Raw genomic sequence first — 16,854 nt, forward strand, 5'->3', positions numbered from 1 at the left:
GGCGCACCTTTCCCCTCTCTAAAGGAGCATGGAAATGTTGGTGCGTCTTATACATCGAATACAGCCATTTTTGGCCTCCCGAAGCCCATCCCTGCATCCCATTTTTGCAAAAAATGGGCCGTTTTTTGCAAAAATTGAGGTGTTTTTGCCTTCCCCCAGCCCCTAGCAGCACTCTGCAGGCTTCAGCAGGGCTGGGGAAAAACAAAAAATACCTCTGTTTTTTGCAAAAACGGAGGCGTTTTTGCTTTCTCCCAGACCTGCTGAAACCTGCCGAGTGCTGCTGGGGGCCGAGGAGGACAAACCTTTTTTTTTTCTTACTTATCTCTTCGAAATCTTGGTGCGTCTTATACACCAGTGCATCTTATGGTCCGAAAAATACGGTGGATCAAGGAACCTACAAGAACCTCTGTAGAAAATTCCAGGACTGGGAAGAATCAAATTGGACCATCCGAGTTATGCAAAATTACATTTTTTTAAAAAAATTGAAATTATTCTGCTTGAACCCAGCAATTTCCCAAACCGCATCCTGGCTCCATTTAGATTTTAAAACAAACGTTTCCTGGATTGATTTGGGTTTTTTTCCCCCATATCCCTTTTTCCTTAGCCGCCTTTCACAGAGGACTAGAAACTTGCCTTCCCATCCACAAATGTTTTAAAACGGTTGGCATTTCAGGAGGGCCCAGGGTAGGCAGGATTTTTTTTTTCCTCTGTGGCCTTCCAGAAACCCAGAAACAATGTGGAGTAGTGTCTTGTTTGCAATTTGGGGGCCTTTTGTTTGCAAATTAGTCAGCATGCTCCGATGGTTTGCAATCGCATTCCAGAGATGACTGGGGAGAAAAAATTGTGTAGCGTTATCACAGAATTATCAGAATTTACTAGCGGCTGAAAATACCAGCTTGCAATTTGTTCCCTGGAAAAGTAAATATGTATGTATGTATATATATTTGGGCATACCAGGGGTTGTAACACAAATACATACATACATACACACATACACACACACACACACACACAAAGCCACAACATAGGGCAGTGTGGACTCCCAAACCCAAAACCTGGATAATTTTGCACCTTGTGGTCAGGAGGGCTTAGCAAGTAAAGGAACAAAGTGTGATTTTTAAGGCAGTTTGGTTAAGCATTGATCTAGTAACTAGGAGACGGTGAGTTCTAGTCCTGCCTTAGGCATGAAAGCCAGGTGGGTGACGTTGGGCTGATCCCAAGGAGACCGGGAGTTCTAGTTTTAACTTAGGAACAAAAACCAGCTGGGCGACTTTGAGCCAATCACCAGGAGACGGTGAGTTCTAGTCCTGCCTTAGGCACGAAAGCTGGCTGGGTGACTGTGGGCCAATCACCAGGAGATGGTGAGTTCTAGTCCTGCCTTAGGCACGAAAGCTGGCTGGGTGACTGTGGGCCAATCACCAGGAGATGGTGAGTTCTAGTTCGGCTTAGGCATGAAAGCCCACTGGGTGGCTATGGGCCAATCACTAGGAGAAGTGAGTTCTAGTCCTGCCTTAAGCCATGAAACCCAACTGGGCGACTCTGGGCCAATCACCAGGAGACAGGGAGTTCTAGTTTTGACCTAGAAACAAAACCAGCTGAGCGACTTTAGGCCAATTACCAGGAGTCGGTGAGTTCTAGTCCTGCCATAGGCACGAGAGCCGACTGGGTGTTTTTAGGCCAGTCCTTCTCTCTCAGCCCAACCCACCTCACAGGGTAGTTGTGTGCGGAAAATAGGAGGAAGGAGTATTAAGTATGCCTGCACATACAGTCCAGTTGTCAAACACAGCAGTCCTGCCACTGGATGGGGGGGACCATCAGAACTTCAAATCTGGGTCGTGAGTAGTCCCCAGGTAGGTCCGACGTAACTCGAGGAGTACTGTCGTAAGTGGAAGACTCCTGAACACCTCAAACCCAAGTTCTTTCCATTCCCATTCTTCGGAGAAGTGGGGCGGCGGCGGCAGCAGGGGGGGGGAGGTGTTTGATCACGAGAACGTCGGTGAGCGGCTCGCCGTTCCAACTTTTTATTTAACTTAGAGTGTTCCATGTGTGAGGAGAAGGGATTGGAATGTAAACATAAGCAAGGAGTAAAATACAAGCCCTCGGGAGAGCGAGGCCTGCGGGTGAGCTACCCGGGAGTGTAGCGTGGCAGCTTCCCGGCAGGACTCGAACCCGTGCCCGATCAGGAACTGGAACAGCTGCTTCTCTGGCGGATTTCCGAGCTGTGCGTGAGAGTCTGGGACAAGGGGGGCAACAGATCCGAGCTGTTCCCCTCGGAGGAAGGAGCAGGAAGATTGACCTCGGTAAGCAGGGGGGTCTCGTCCGGAACGTCGTATTCTGCCTCTGTCAAAAAGAGGAACACCCCCGCCCCCCAAAATTAGGATCTGAAGGACAGTGGGGGGAGTGGCACGATCGGCGTTGATGCGGGCACCCCAAATTGTGTAACCGTTATAACCGTAATGGTTATAAAGCTGGTTTTTGGGGTACGAAAGAATCTCAAAGGATCGGTACTTTTGGGGTGGAGAAGACTTTGAAAGATACAGACAATCCTCGAATTCACTTAGCGACTGCTCAAAGTTATTACAACAGCGCTGAAAAAAAGGACTTGCGACCGGCCCTCATATCCCACGGACACCTGATCAAAATTCGCATGCGTGGCAACCGGCATCTTCTTTTAATAACCCCATAATAATCACTTGCGGGGTGGAGTTGGGCAACTAAATGGAGTTAACAGAGTGTTTTACTGGCCGGATGCCCTTCGTGACACCAGTGCGGAGTTTTGTTCAGCAGATAATATTCTCATTGTGCCCAGAGAGAGAAATATCCTGATTGTGAGGCGAGAGCTCCACCTCCAGGCCACCACACCACATAGCAACTGGTATCTATCTACTATGATAATTGTATAATCCCAGGAGCAGGGAGTCTGGAATTATACAAATCATGTCGTCCGCGACCTTCCCAGCTGGCTTCCGACAAGCGGACTCAACGGGAGGAAGCAAGATTCTCTTAGCGACCGCACGGTTCGCTTAATGACTGCAGCGATTTGCTTAACCGCCGTGCCGAAAAAGCTTGTAAAATCAAGCCGGACTCCGATTAAAGCTGGTCGCCAAAGAGGCGGCCAGTTGTAACTCACTTTTTTTCACATCGTGACTGTGAATGGTCGCTTAAACGAACTGGTTGTAATTCGAGGACTTCCCGTAGAAAAAAGGAAGCGTAAGGCATTGCAAAATAATATCAAATCACCTTCGTTTGAGCTGGCGGTCATGCTGGATTCCGTTCCAAAATCGGATTTTTCAAGACTGCTTTTCTTCACCTCCTTCGGAGACTCTGCAGAAGATCGAGGGGAGTAAAATTGAGAAAACGAAAACAATTCTAAGTGTACTATCCCGTACAGGTAAGTCCTCGACTTACAACAGTTCATTTAGTGACCGTTCAAAGTTACAACGGCACTGAAAAATGTGATTTGGGACCGTTTTTTCACCCTTAAACCGCTGATCATCATCTCCTTTTAATGAACCCATAATACTTTGCGGGGTAGTCTAGGCAATTGAATGGAGCTGAGCATTTACTGGCCAGATGCCTTTCTTGTTGCCAGAGCGGAGTTTTGTTCAGCAGATACATTCTCATTGTGGCCAGAGAGAGAAATATTACGGCCGCTACCTAGGATCGAACTCACAGCCTCCTGATGATGAGGCGGAGGGCTTCACCTCTAGGCCACCCCACCACTCATGTTCGCACTGATCCTGGCAAACAAACTTATCGTTACTTGAGATGAATTTTGAGTCTTGTCCGAAAAAGAAAAGAGCATTTAAAATCAACACACCTGCTTTGGATAATTTCTCTCCTTCGGCAACTCCAACGTCTTCTGGCTGCGGCAGAGAAATCTCTTCTTCTACATCACCTCCTGGGGGAAAAAAAGGAGGGGAGGGAGAAAGCTGATTACAGGTGGTCCTCGACTTACGACCACTCACTTAATGACTGTTCAACGTTACAAATGGCACTGCAAAAAAAAAAAAAGGCGAATTAAGAGCTGTCGTTTTGCTTATGATCCACACGGCACAATTGTGATTCGGTCACCTGGCAATTGTGTCTTTTACGACAATCACGGTGTCCTGAACACGGACCGTTTTTGCCTCTCCGTTCCTTCGTGATTGAACAAAGAGTTGTGAGCCCGATCACAACCGACTCTCACCTTCTTTAGGAAACACAACCTGTCGACGTGAATCATCCAAGGTTTGCATGGGTCCAGATTTCTCCCGGCCTGGGATCTGTTCGGAAATGAAAAACAAAACAAAACAGAAAGCGACTAATTATTTCATTGGGACTCAGTCCAGCAATGATAGTTGTCTATTTGTTGAGTTTGTGAAGGTTTTTTTGATGCCTAGTTCAGGTAGACCTTGACATAAGGCGCTAAAGGAGGCAATTGACCTGTTGTGGCCCGCCAGCGGAGCTGGCAGCAGATTTGGACAGTGAGGAGGGTTGGGGAGGAACCTGGGCCAGTCCTGGAGTCTGGGGAAGGCTCTGAGGATGGCTCTGTGTCAGAGGCAGAGAGGGGGCCAGAGCCGTATGCCAGTTATCAGCTGCCTTTGGAGTCAGACATCAGTGGGGCAGAAGAACAGCTGGAGCCTGTTCCCAGTGAGCGCGTGCGCAGAGTGGCCAGATGAAGAGAACAGCTAAAGAACAGGGGTTGACTTGGGAGGAAGGCCACAGGTGGGCGATGAATGGCCCCTCCCAGGGGAAATAAAAGAGGAGCTACAGGGGAGTGGAGTTTGCAGGAGACCATTCGTTCGCTTAATTGGTTCATGACTTTCTGAGACTCCTGGCCAAGTTCTGTAGATATCGGCCTGGCAGCTCTCCAAGCCAGATAAGGTCTGTGACTGTAAATCCTCCCTCAAAAGACTTTGCTGGATGTGAATGAGCAGAATTCACAGTCAATTAAGAAAAGGGTTTTTTGTTGTGACAAGGAGTTGGCTTCCTGCTCTTAGGAATCCTCGGTCAGAACAATACCCAATTCCTGCAACTGTTCTTCGTACACTTTTACGTTTTAAGATCCTTTATTTGCTGCCTATCTCATGGCAAATATATGATTCTTTATCGCACAAAGAGCATCGAACTGGGAGGAGCAAATGGGCACGCTCGCTCACAGCTGAAAAGTTGTTTCGGTGCCTCTGTGTGTGTGTGTGTGTGTGTGTCCGCACCGCAGCAGGCCAAAGCAACCCTCATCCCAAAACACACACCTGTACAGAGAGAGTCTCTTTAGGCCACAAACTGCCCCAGATCCACTGCAGGTAGCTGAAAAGGACGATGACGCTAAGGAACATGAAGTTGCTGACTACACCCAAAATGGCCGAAGTCACCGGGAAGTTGTAGAGGAGATACCTGTGGGGCCAAAGACGAGAAAAAAACAACGGCTTAAGGAGTTCACCCTCATGTGTCTCGGTATTTCGATCCTTCAATTCAGAACTTAGTTGTCGGATTTTACTTTCTGTTGTTGCCCGCTAGTGGGCAATGGATCTGGTAGTAGATTCGGACAGTGAGGAGGTTGGGGAGGAGCATGGGCCAGTCCTGGAGTCTGGGGGAGGCTCGGATGAGGGCTCTGTGTCGGAGGCAGAGAGGGGGCCAGAGCCGTCTGACAGTTCTCAGCTGCCTTTGGAGTCGGAGATCTGTGGGGCAGAAGAACAGCTGGAGCCTGTTCCCAGTGTGCGCATGCGCAGAGTTGCCAGAAGAAAAGAACATCTAAGAAATCAGGGTCGACTTGGGGAGTAAAGCCACAGGTGGACTGTGAATGGGCCCTCCCATAGGACATAAAAGAGGAGCGAAAGGGGAGGGGGCTTTTGCAGGAAACAATTTGTTTGTTCGGTTGTTAAGATTCGTTTCAGGAGTGTGAAGATCTGTCCCTGAATCTCAGAGACTCTGTGCCCAAGTCTTTCCTTGCATTTGGACAATATTTACATGGCAGCTTTCCAAGATAGATAAGGTCTGTGGTCATAAATCCACCTTTGAAAGACTGTTTGCCAGGCCTTGGCTAAGTGTGAAGGAGAGGAATTCACAATCATTTAATAAAAGGGTTTTTTGTCAGGACCAGGAATCTGCTTCGTACTTTTCGGGGGAAAGCCTAGATCAGAACAACTTTTGTCAAATGCTGTAAGGTTCTCTCCCAGAACTTGCCTTCTCTCTGCGTTATCCGTAACTTCAGAAACATGGTCGTAAGTCGAGGCCTATCTATATAAATAATTCATCCACGCTCCTCCATCCCACCCCCGAAAAAAACTCAAGAGAAGAACCAGCTCTTCAAGCCTCTTTCAAATCTTAGCAGGCAAGAATCGGTCCAAAAATCTAGAAATTTGTAGGGTGGATATTTGAGCTGACTCAACAGATGAGATTTGAGCAATTCACAGTTATTGCAACAGCCGTGTTTGTGACTCTAGAAAGTTTTTTTTTTTTTAATCTTTAAGTTCGTTTGGATTTGCCTGGCCATCCTAAGGTTCTCCTCCGTTTCCAGTTCAAACTGGAAAATCTTCCCCACGTTTTATTGCTTTGTGTAGGGAAAAAAATAAATAAGAATTTTCTTTCATCCCAGCCATTCAACTGAGACTCATTCACTCACTCTCACTCTCTCCTCTCTATTTCTTCTTTCTCTCTCTCTTTCTTTCTCTCTCTCTCTCTCTCTCTCTCTCTGTCTCTCTCTCTCCTGTCTCTCTCTCTCGCTTTCTCCTCTCTGTCTATCTGTGTCTTCTCTGTCTCTCTCTCCCTCTCTCTCTCTCTCTCTCCCTCCTGTCTCTCTCTTTGTCTCTCCTCTCCCTCTGTCTCCTATCTCTCTCTCTCTTTCTCCTCTCTGTCTCTATCTTCTCTGTCTCTCTCCCTGTCTCTCTCTCTCTCTCTCTCTCTCTCTTCTCTTCCTCTCTCTCTCTCCTCTCTCTCTGTCTCTCTTTCTCCTCTCTGTCTCTGTCTTCTCTGTCTCTCTCTCCTCTGTCTCTCCCTCCCTCTTACCGCAAACCAGTGAAATGTGCGTGAATTCTCAGCTGCGCCCCATAAATCTGGATTCTAGTCGTTTGGATTTCAATCACTGCCCCGATGGTGGGAATATACTAAAAGGAAAGAGAAAAATTAAATTAAACACAAAAACAAGGCTGTTTTTTTTTTCCTGCTTGTTACGTTTCTGTCTCAGATTATTTAGCAATTGCAGGGCCTGTGAATTAGGAGAAAAATTTCCATGCTCAAACACCCTGCAGGCAGTCCTTGACTTACGACCGCAATTGAGCCCAAAATCTCTGTTGTTTTAAGTGAGTTTTGCGGCCTACCTGACAAAATAATACAATATTAAAACTTTTAAAACCAAGAAAGGATTGGAAAGAAGCATGCGAAAGAAAAACCAATTTTAAAGAGGCTTGCCACCATCCCTAGACCAAACTATGAACAGGGGGAGATTTGTTACGGAAACTTTTGAACTCTTATTGTCTGAGATGGACCAGGATTCAGTGGGATCTTAGTCCCCTCTAGTGGAAATTCAAGGATCAGGCATTTGGGAAAATCCGTAAAAAAAATAAAAATGAAAACCACAGCACTGTTTCTGAATATTAACAACTTTAAGCTGTGTAGACTTCAACTCCCAGAATTCCCTAGTCCGCGTGCTTTAAGAGGGATGGACTTCAACTCCCAGAATCCCCCAGCTAGTGTGCTTTAAGACGGGTGGACTTCAGCTCCCAGAATTCCCTAGTCCGCATGCTTTAAGACGGGTGGACTTCAACTCCCAGAATTCCCTAGTCCACATGCTTTAAGAGGGATGGACTTCAACTCCCAGAATTCCCTAGTCCACATGCTTTAAGAGGGATGGACTTCAACTCCCAGCTAGTGTGCTTTAAGACGGGTGGACTTCAACTCCCATAACTCCCTAGTCCGCATGCTTTAAGAGGGATGGACTTCAACTCCCAGCATCCCCCAGCTAGTGTGCTTTAAGACAGGTGGACTTCAACTCCCAGAATCCCCCAGCCAACATGCTTTAAGAGGGGCGGACTAGAGAATTCTGGGAGTTGAAGTCCATGTGTCCCAAGGTTGCTGAGGTTAAGAAACGCTGCGTCACAGCATTGCAACACAACTAATCCAGACATGACACACACACACACTTTCCAGAAGTGCCGGATTTCAACTCCCACTGGCCAGATTGGCAAATCAAAAATCCAACATGCCGGGACAGCTCTAAATCAACAAATTGACTTAATCTCCCGGAGAAGACCCGAGATCAAATCTCTCGCTCAGCTGGTTATTTTTACCCTACAGGAGTGTAGAGCGAATAAAATAAAACAGAGCCTTCTTTGATAAGGCAGCTAGTCCTCAACGTACAACCACAAAGGAGCCCCGCATTTATGTTGCTAAGTTGAGACATTGGTGAAGTGGCTTTTGTCCCGTTTTACGACCTTGCGTGCTGCCGTGGTTAAGGGAATCGCTGCCGTCGTTCGGTTAGTTAACACGGTCGTTAAGCGAAACTGGCTTCCCCTGTTGGCTGTGCTGGTCCGAAGGTCGTAAAAGGGGATTGCGTGACCCTGGGGATGCCGAGGCCGTCATAACTATGAACCAGTTGCCAAGCACATGACTGTGGAAGTTGCTGTAATGGTTGCAAGTGTGAAAAACGGTTATAAGTCCCTTTTCTGAGTGTGGTTGTAACTTCAGTCGCTAAACAAACGGTTGTAAGTCGAGGACTGCCTGTAGAATAAACAATGAAGGTGGCTTACAAGATCGTTAAAAGATACAGGTAAGTCCTCGACTTACAACCGTTTGTTAGCGAAGTTACACCAACGCGGGAAAAGGGGACTTAGAACCAGTCCTCGCACTTACGACCGTTGCAGCATCTCCGCGATCACGGGATTGAAATTTGGGCAATGGTTGCAGCCTCGGATTGCTGTTTGCGAGCTTCCCAGGCAGCTTCCGACAGCCAAATTCGCTTAATGACCGCATGATTCATTTAATGACTTTAGTGATTTGCTTATAACCCCCCCCCCCCAAAAAAAAGGTCATATAATCAGGCGGGGCTCCCTTAGCAATGGCCTTGGTTAGTTACCCATGGAAATTCCGGGCCCCTTTGCGGTCGTAAACGCGAGGACTAACCATAGTCTGTTTCTTAATATCGGCATTAGAAAGAGGGGAATCTCGAAGGATCTGTCTTCAAAGCTTTTTAGGAGGGGAGAAAAGAGGATCTTACCGAATCTTCTTTGTAATCGGAATACAGCTCAACGTCCACCGTTTGTTTCTGTTCTGTAAACCCAGTTAGGAAGAGGCCGGAGAAAGCGATCGTGTCGATCATCTGTAACAATCCCGAACGATAGTGCAACATGGCCTAAAAAAGGAAGGAAATTCACCAATCAGAAGTCAAGAATCCAAGAATTACAGATACTGCGATTTCCCCCCCCCCCCCCCGATTCAAATAGAAGAGTTTATTTGTATCTAGCACGGATGACGTTACCTAGTTGGGTCAAGAAACGTCTGGAAGAAATCAGAGAGCACTTAGGATCCCACAGTTATTTCCCCTCCTCCTCCTCCCTCTCTCCACCTCTCCGCAAACCCTTTTAGCCCGGATGACGTTACTTAGTTGGGTCATGTAACGTCTGAGAGAAAACCACCCCTTCTCCAGATAACAAATACGGGATACGATAAATAATACGAAATTAAACAAATCCAGATGGTAGAATAAGGCGGCTGCCTCCTGCGGAGATCGTGAAGGGGATGGGGGGGGGGGGTCCAAATTTTTTTCCCCAGGATCGGTTTCCTCCGCAAATCTTTGGCAGAACTTTTGTTCTAAACTTTTCCCCTTTGGGATACTTCAAAGAGGTTCAGCCATCACTCCCCCGTGGGAAATTAATAAAGGGATGATTAATTGAAACGCCCCACCCGTTGGCAAGATCAAAAAAGCCAGATCCTGTCCGTCAAAATAATAATAATAATAACAATCTAATCCACCCTGAGAATCTCTCGATATCCTTACAACATTCCAGACTTACAGCCCGAGCGGAAGAAGAAATCACGCGGCCACCTTTCGTGTAACAAGAAATGGCTACCATGAACATGCCCAGATTCTGGTTGACTGGCGATTCGGGTAACTCCAACTCCAGCGACATTCGGTAAGGTTGGCCGTACATGAGAACCTGTTGGAAAGAAGAGAATAATCTTCATTTGTGTGGGTCACTGACGCCCTAGTAGTTATCTCCCGGTTAGGCTACTGCAATGTGCCCTCCGGGGGGCTTCCCTTGAAGAATAGAAATAGAATAGAATTGAATATGAATAGAAATAGAATAGAAATAAAATAGAAATAGAATAGAAACAGAATAGAAATAGAATTGAATAGAATTGAATATGAATAGAAATAGAATAGAATATGAATAGAATAGAATAGATATAGAATTGAATATGAATAGAAATAGAATAGAAATAAAATAGAATATGAATAGAATAGATATAGAATTGAATATGAATATGAATAGAAATAGAAATAGAAATAGAAATAGAAATAGAAATAGAATAGAAATAGAATAGAAATAGAATAGAATATGAATATGAATAGAATGGAATAGAATATGAATAGAACAGAACAGAACAGAAATAGAATAGGATAAATAGAAGAATAGAATAGAATGGAATGGAATGGAATAGATTAGAATAAGAATAACAAGAGTTGGAAGGGACCTTGGAGGTCTTCTAGACCAACCCCCTGACAAGGCAGGAAACCCTACACCACTTCAGACAAATGGTTATCCAATTTCTTCTTAAAAACCTCCAGTGTTGGAGCATTCACAACTTCTGGAGGCAAGTAGTTCCACCGATTAATTGTTCTAACTGTCAGGAAATTTCTCCCTATTTCTAAGTTGCTTCTCATCTTGATTAGTTTCCACCCATTGCTTCTTGTTCTACCCTCAGGTGCCTTGGAGAATAGTTTGACTCCCTCTTCTTTGTGGAAACCCCTGAGATATTGGAAGACTGCTATCATGTCTCCCCTGGTCTTTCTTTCTCTTAAACTAGACCTACCCAATTCCTGCAACCGTTCTGCAGACTGCAGGGGCTTATAACTATTCGTTTAGCAATCTTGGGAAGCCTGAAAAAAAGTGACTTAAGATCGTTTTTCGCAGTTAGGACCTTTCCAGCATCCCCCCCCCCCCCTCCAACGTGATTAAAATTAAGATGGTTCATATTTATGACCGTTGTATCGCTATTGCTGTTATGAGTTGTAGCATCCCAGAGTCACGAGTTCGACTTCTGCGACCTTCCCCAGCCAGCTTCTGACAAGCGCAGTCGAGCCGGGTTCGCTTAACGACCGTGTGTGTTTAGCAACACCGATGTGGGCGGGTCAGTTCAACAGGTGTTGCAAGGGGCGATCAACCCCGCCGTCTTAATTGCCAGGCTGCACCCAACGGGCGCAGCAGCCGAGATAAAACCACCAGCCGAGAATTTCAGGCCCGATTTGAATTTCACCTGGGTTTCTGACGCAATACTAGAGGCTCAAAAAAAACAAGCAAACCTCAAAGCATCTCTGCAGCTTTGACGGAGTTTCTGGGCTGAAATGGCGCCGATTTTCCTGCTCTGGCCCCGTGCTTTGCACGTATATGCCTAAAGACATCTACCCCATGTCCTGCCTTTCATTGCCTGCGGCGATTAAAGCTAATTATTTACAGCCTAATTTTGCCTGCCTTCAAAGTCGGAGGAAGAGTGGGAGGGGAGGGAAGGAAAGGAAGGAGAGGGAGGGAGGGGAGGGAGGGAGGAAAGGGGAGGAAAGAAGGAGGGAGGGAAGGGGGAAAAGAAAGGGAGAAAGGAAAGGAAATAGGAAAGGAATAAATGAGAAGAAGCAAGGGAAAGAAGAAAGGAAGGGAATATGTGTAATACGTCTTTTTTTAAATGTTGTATGCTGCCCTCACTCCTTTGGGAGAAGGGCGGCATATAAATCCAATAAACAAACAAACAAACAAAAGAAGGGAACTAAAGAGGAAGGGAGGAAGGGAGGGAGGAAAAAGAAAAGGAGGGAAGGAAGGAAGAAGGGAGAAAAAGAGGGGGGAATGAAAGAGGTCAGTGACAAAGGAGAGGGAGGAAGAAATGAGGGGAACGAAAGACGAACAAAGGAAGGAAGGAAAGGGGGAAAGACAGAGAGAGAGGAAAGAAAGGAAGGAGGGAAGGAAGGATTTAAAGGTATGTGAGTGAGTGAAAGGAAGGAGGAAAGGAAGGAAGGAGGGAGGGAGGGAAGAAGAGAGGAAGGAAGGATTTAAAAGTATGTAAGTGAGTGAAAGGAAGGAGGAAAGGAAGGAAGGAGGGAGGGAAGAAGAGAGGAAGGAAGGAGATCAACGTGAGGGAAGGAGGGAGGGATAGAAGGAGGGAAGGAAGGAAGGAGGAAAGAATTATCAAAAGCTGTAGAAGAAAAGAAAAATAGTGTACAACTTTGGTTTCCTGCAACCTTATTCCATTTCATTTCAAAACCCAGCGGTCATCAACTGGTCTTTGAAAATCGCTCACCTGGTCTCGGCTGTCCTTGATGAATGAAATGTTGGCCACAGGAAAGGAGCAGAGTTCAGATCCAGCCTGGCCGCAGTCTGTCCTGAAAAAACACCACAAAGAGTTGTCCCGAATCAGATTCAGACGACACTTTAGCAGATCTCAAGTTTACAAAGCTTTTTTTTTTTTTTTTTGAAGGACATGCAATTTTGGGGGGGGCAAAGAATGACAGGTCGTCCTCAACTTACAACCATGCATTTAGCGGCTGTTCAAAAGGACAATGGAACTGAAAAAAAGCAACCGACAACGGTTCCTCGCTCTTATGACTGTGTCCCCCCACCCCCCTGCAGTCACGGGATCAACCTTTGGGGGGCAAGAGGCTGATTCTGTAAACCGCTTTGAGAGGGCTATAATAGCACTCTGAAGCGGTATATAACTCTAAGGGCTAGTCCTGTTGCCCTTCCTTCCTTCCTTCCTTCCTTCCTTCCTTCCTTCCTTCCTTCCTTCCTTTCCCTCCTTCCTTCCTTCTTTTCCTTCCTTCCTTCCTTCTTTCCTTCCTTCCTTCCTTCTTTTCCTTCCTTCCTTCCTTCCTCCCTCCCTCCCTCCCTGTGATTAGTACCACAGGCTAATTCTGCACACTGCCGACAGTTCGATCCTGACCAGCTCAAGGCTGACTCAGCCTTCCGTTCCGTCCTTCCAAGGTGGGTCAAATGAGGACCCAGGTTGTTGTGGAGCAAGAGGCTGACTCTGTAAACCTTAGAGGGGGCTATAATAGCACTCTGAAGGAAAGGTACCCAAATAAGTTTGGACAAATGAGAAGGAAGCAGTGAGTCTGTGAGGATTCCTTTACAGGAAAGGTACCCAAATTAATATGGACAAATGAGGAGGAGGAGGTGAGTATGTGGGGATTATTTACAGGAAAGGTAAACTCTAAGGGCTAGTGCTGTTGCCCTCCCTTCCTTCCCTCCCTCCCTCCCTCCCAGTGATTAGTACCACAGGCTAATTCTGCACACTTCGATCCTGACCAGCTCAAAGTTGACTCAGCCTTCGGTCCTTCCGAGGTGGGGCAAATGAGGACCCAGGTTGTTGTGGAGCAAGAGGCTGACTCTGTAAACCGCTTAGAGAAGGGCTGTAAAAGCACTGCGAAGCGGCATATAAGTCTAAAAGTGCTCTTGCTATCATCTCCTACTAACCCAGTCTGCTACAAACCCCCATCCATCATCAAACTAACCTGAACTGGTAGTGGACGGGGCTGACATAGCTGACCGTCGGCATGTAGGAGTAATAGAAGCTGCCGTAGAGGAAAATTGAGACCCAGAGCAGTAGCAGCAGCACGCAAAACAAAATGGCCGTCTGCAGGACCGTACGACGTACTCGTAACATCAGCAAGGAGGCGACTTCTTGGACCCACACCAAGAACGGTCCGGGACTGGCCGACATGATGGCAGTTGCTGCAGGATCCAAGGAGAGTAAGTCGATACGTTTAGATCAACCCCGCAGCGGGAGCATCCGTGATTTGTCACCGCGGGAAAAGCCGAGCGAGGTGACGGGAGTTCCTTACGCAAATGGAGAGGCGATTTTAAAAAAAGCAATTAAAGCTTCGCCGCGACTTTTAATCTAGAAGTCAAAAGCTTTTGACGCAGGCGAAAAGGACCGGAGGGAAGACGGTACGCTGGTGCATCGCGGTTTTCGGAAAGCGGTTTTAGCTTCATGAGAAAAACAGGGTCAGAACATGCTGGATGGGGAGGGAAGGTGGGGGGGGCAATAAGTCGCCTCCTCTTAAGAAATTAGGCTGTTCTTTAGACGCCGCTCCGCAGGGCACAGTTCCTAAAATGGAAAAAAAAAGACAAAATAGATCCAGGGTTATGGCAGACGTCGGATTTTGCAAACTCTTGGCACATATTCTCTTTTGTCGGGTTTAACTTTTCCCTGCAAGTCTGTGAGCAAAGAGCCTTAAGACTTCTAGGAGAAGGAGGTTCAACAGCAAAGGGGGGGGGGGTGCTATCATGGGATGGAGCAATTATAACCTCCCCCTTGCAAAAAATGTGAGCCTCTGACCCCCTTCCTTTGCCAATTCTGTCTGGGTAACCCAGATGGAGCTGGCCAAGAATCATGTCAGAAGCAACGTTCTCGGTTCGCTGACTGTTGAATGTTAAAACAATCCCAGTTTGTCGAAAGGTTTCTTGGGGTTTTATTTTTGTAAGCTGCCCAGAGTCACTGTGAGTGTTTTTATTTAATTTATTCAATGTATGTTTTTTATTTTACACAATAGCAGAGTTGGAAGGGACCTTGGAGGTCTTCTAGTCCAACCCCCTGCCTAGGCAGGAAACCCTATACCGTTTCAGGACAAATGGCTCTCCAACATCTTCTTAAAAACTTCCAGTGTTGGAAGTTAATACATTTTAATAAAAATAATACAAATTAATACATTTTATTTATTATGTTTTTATTTTATTTATTAAATGTAGGTGCCGCCCATCTCAACTCTAGAGGCAGAAATTGTACATTTTCTAAGCAAACACATAATAAATAAAAACATGGTTTCTCAAGGACTGTGATACATTTGGTCCCTACTTCTCAATACAGCCAACACTTAATTCGAACCATTTAAAAAACAAAATGCTTTCTGTAAAAGAGGGAAGATAAAACCTTATAAATATAGTTAGTTAAATTATTACAGTGCAAAGCTCCCAATTCAGAATTCTGAGGAGCAAAGCTGTACTAATGTTCAACCAAAGTAAATGTATTTTCATTTTTTTTTCTTTCCTCAAGCAAGAAGGCAAAACTTGGGACAAGAAAAGAGCTTAAAATCAGTTACTGCTCCAAAGTTACACTCCCTAGTAGTAGTGGTTTTAGTTGGAGTCTTACTTGCAGTTTTAGGACAGTTTTGAACAATATTTCAATCTGTATAATCTTAATTTTGCAATGTTCAATTTTATTTTTACTTGGTTTAATAATCTTTAGGGTAGATGGACGCCATAAACATTTAATAAATAAATAACACAATGGTGAGCTTAAAGTTAAATCCCAATTGAAAACACAGCAATGCCAACTGATTCAGAGATACACAGGCTCTTTTTAAGTTACTAAACACATAACAGAATATTTACAGGAATGTTCTCTGCCTGTCTTTGTTCGACAACTGTAAACCAGAATCTCTCACAATTCTCAAAAACCACACTTTTAAATTTACTTATACTGTTTACATTTGCTACCATGCTCTGGCAAATCAAACTATACAATACAATAGCAGAGTTGGAAGGGACCTTGGAGGTCTTCTAGTCCAACCCCCTGCCTAGGCAGGAAACCCTATACCGTTTCAGACAAATGGCTATCCAACATCTTCTTAAAGACTTCCAGTCTTTAAAATTTTAGAATTACAGCCCCCTTTTTCCCAGTTATGTCCGATGCAGCTTCTAGTTAAATTCTAAGCATTCTTAATTAATATTTCTTTTAAACTGACAAAAGGCATCCGTACAAAGCTAGTACAACAATATACAAATTCAAATGCAAAGGCGTCCTAGTTTTGCACCCAAGGGAGAAAAGAAAAATTACAGGGGAATTGTTTCTTTTTATTCCTATACATTTCATGTATCCAACATCGTGTTTATACTTAATATACGTTATCTAATACATGCTTGACGGAATAAATAAATAAAATAAAATTGGACATGGCCTCTTATTATAAAGTGAGGGATCCTGGTTTTTAATTAGAGACAGGGAGACAAAGTACATACAGCCCTCCCCCTCAAAAAAAATATCTTGGTTTAGTTTCTTTGGAAGGAGGGAAGCTTCTTCCAAACCACAAATCACTATCCCATCTCAGTTTAATAGAGGCAACCAGGATTGCAAAAAAAGGAACAGAGATGCTGCCTCCAAGAATGGGGAGGAAAATAGTGGGGGGGGGGGAAATGCAGAAGGGAAAAAGGGGAGGGGAGGCTTTGAAAAGTCCCATCGCTTAGCTCGCAATTGGAGGGGTTGGGGGGGGGAGTTAGGGAAAGGAAGCCAGGGGTGGGGTGCGTTGTCAGTCTGCATTATTAGGAGAAAAAATAAAATTTCAAAGCACCTGAATTAGTTCCAGCGCTGCTGCTGCTGCTGCTCCACCTCTGGATTCTCCCTTTAAAGTCTCCCCTCCCTTCTCCCAAATGTGGGTCTGGTGCTGCCTCTTCCGGGTTTGACCCCGCCCCCGAGGAGGGAGGGGGGAAGGAGGAGGAGGAGAGGAGGGGCCTGTGGTTTTTGTATTTTTTTTTTTTGCTACGCTGCTGCTGCGGCCGAGAGCATCTTCTAGTCACGTGGTCGGAGGGATGCGGCGGCGCCTGCCTGCCTTCCGTTTCCATGGAGACGGGCCCAAGCGGAGGACCGCTTCGGTGCCTTTTCTCTAAATAAGATGCT

The 16,854-nt window shown here is 45.7% G+C and overlaps 1 protein-coding gene across 1 annotated transcript; it reads right to left on the reverse strand.

The window, feature by feature from the left end:
- Positions 1-2,005: 2,005 nt before the first annotated feature.
- On the reverse strand, positions 2,006-16,616 carry BSCL2 (BSCL2 lipid droplet biogenesis associated, seipin). The gene is made up of 11 exons (XM_081968086.1): positions 16,529-16,616; positions 13,694-14,289; positions 12,484-12,565; positions 9,990-10,133; positions 9,194-9,328; positions 6,988-7,085; positions 5,235-5,376; positions 4,190-4,265; positions 3,821-3,901; positions 3,241-3,324; positions 2,006-2,340 (listed from the first exon to the last, which is right to left on the reverse strand). Exons 2-11 carry the CDS (start codon positions 13,900-13,902, stop codon positions 2,180-2,182), a joined length of 1,212 nt encoding a protein of 403 aa, XP_081824212.1. The 5' UTR covers positions 13,903-14,289; positions 16,529-16,616; the 3' UTR covers positions 2,006-2,179.
- Between the last annotated feature and the right edge of the window lie 238 nt (positions 16,617-16,854).

The sequence above is a fragment of the Natrix helvetica genome (assembly GCF_964273705.1).
Source record: "Natrix helvetica genome assembly, chromosome: 16".
Lineage (NCBI taxonomy): Eukaryota > Metazoa > Chordata > Lepidosauria > Squamata > Natricidae > Natrix > Natrix helvetica.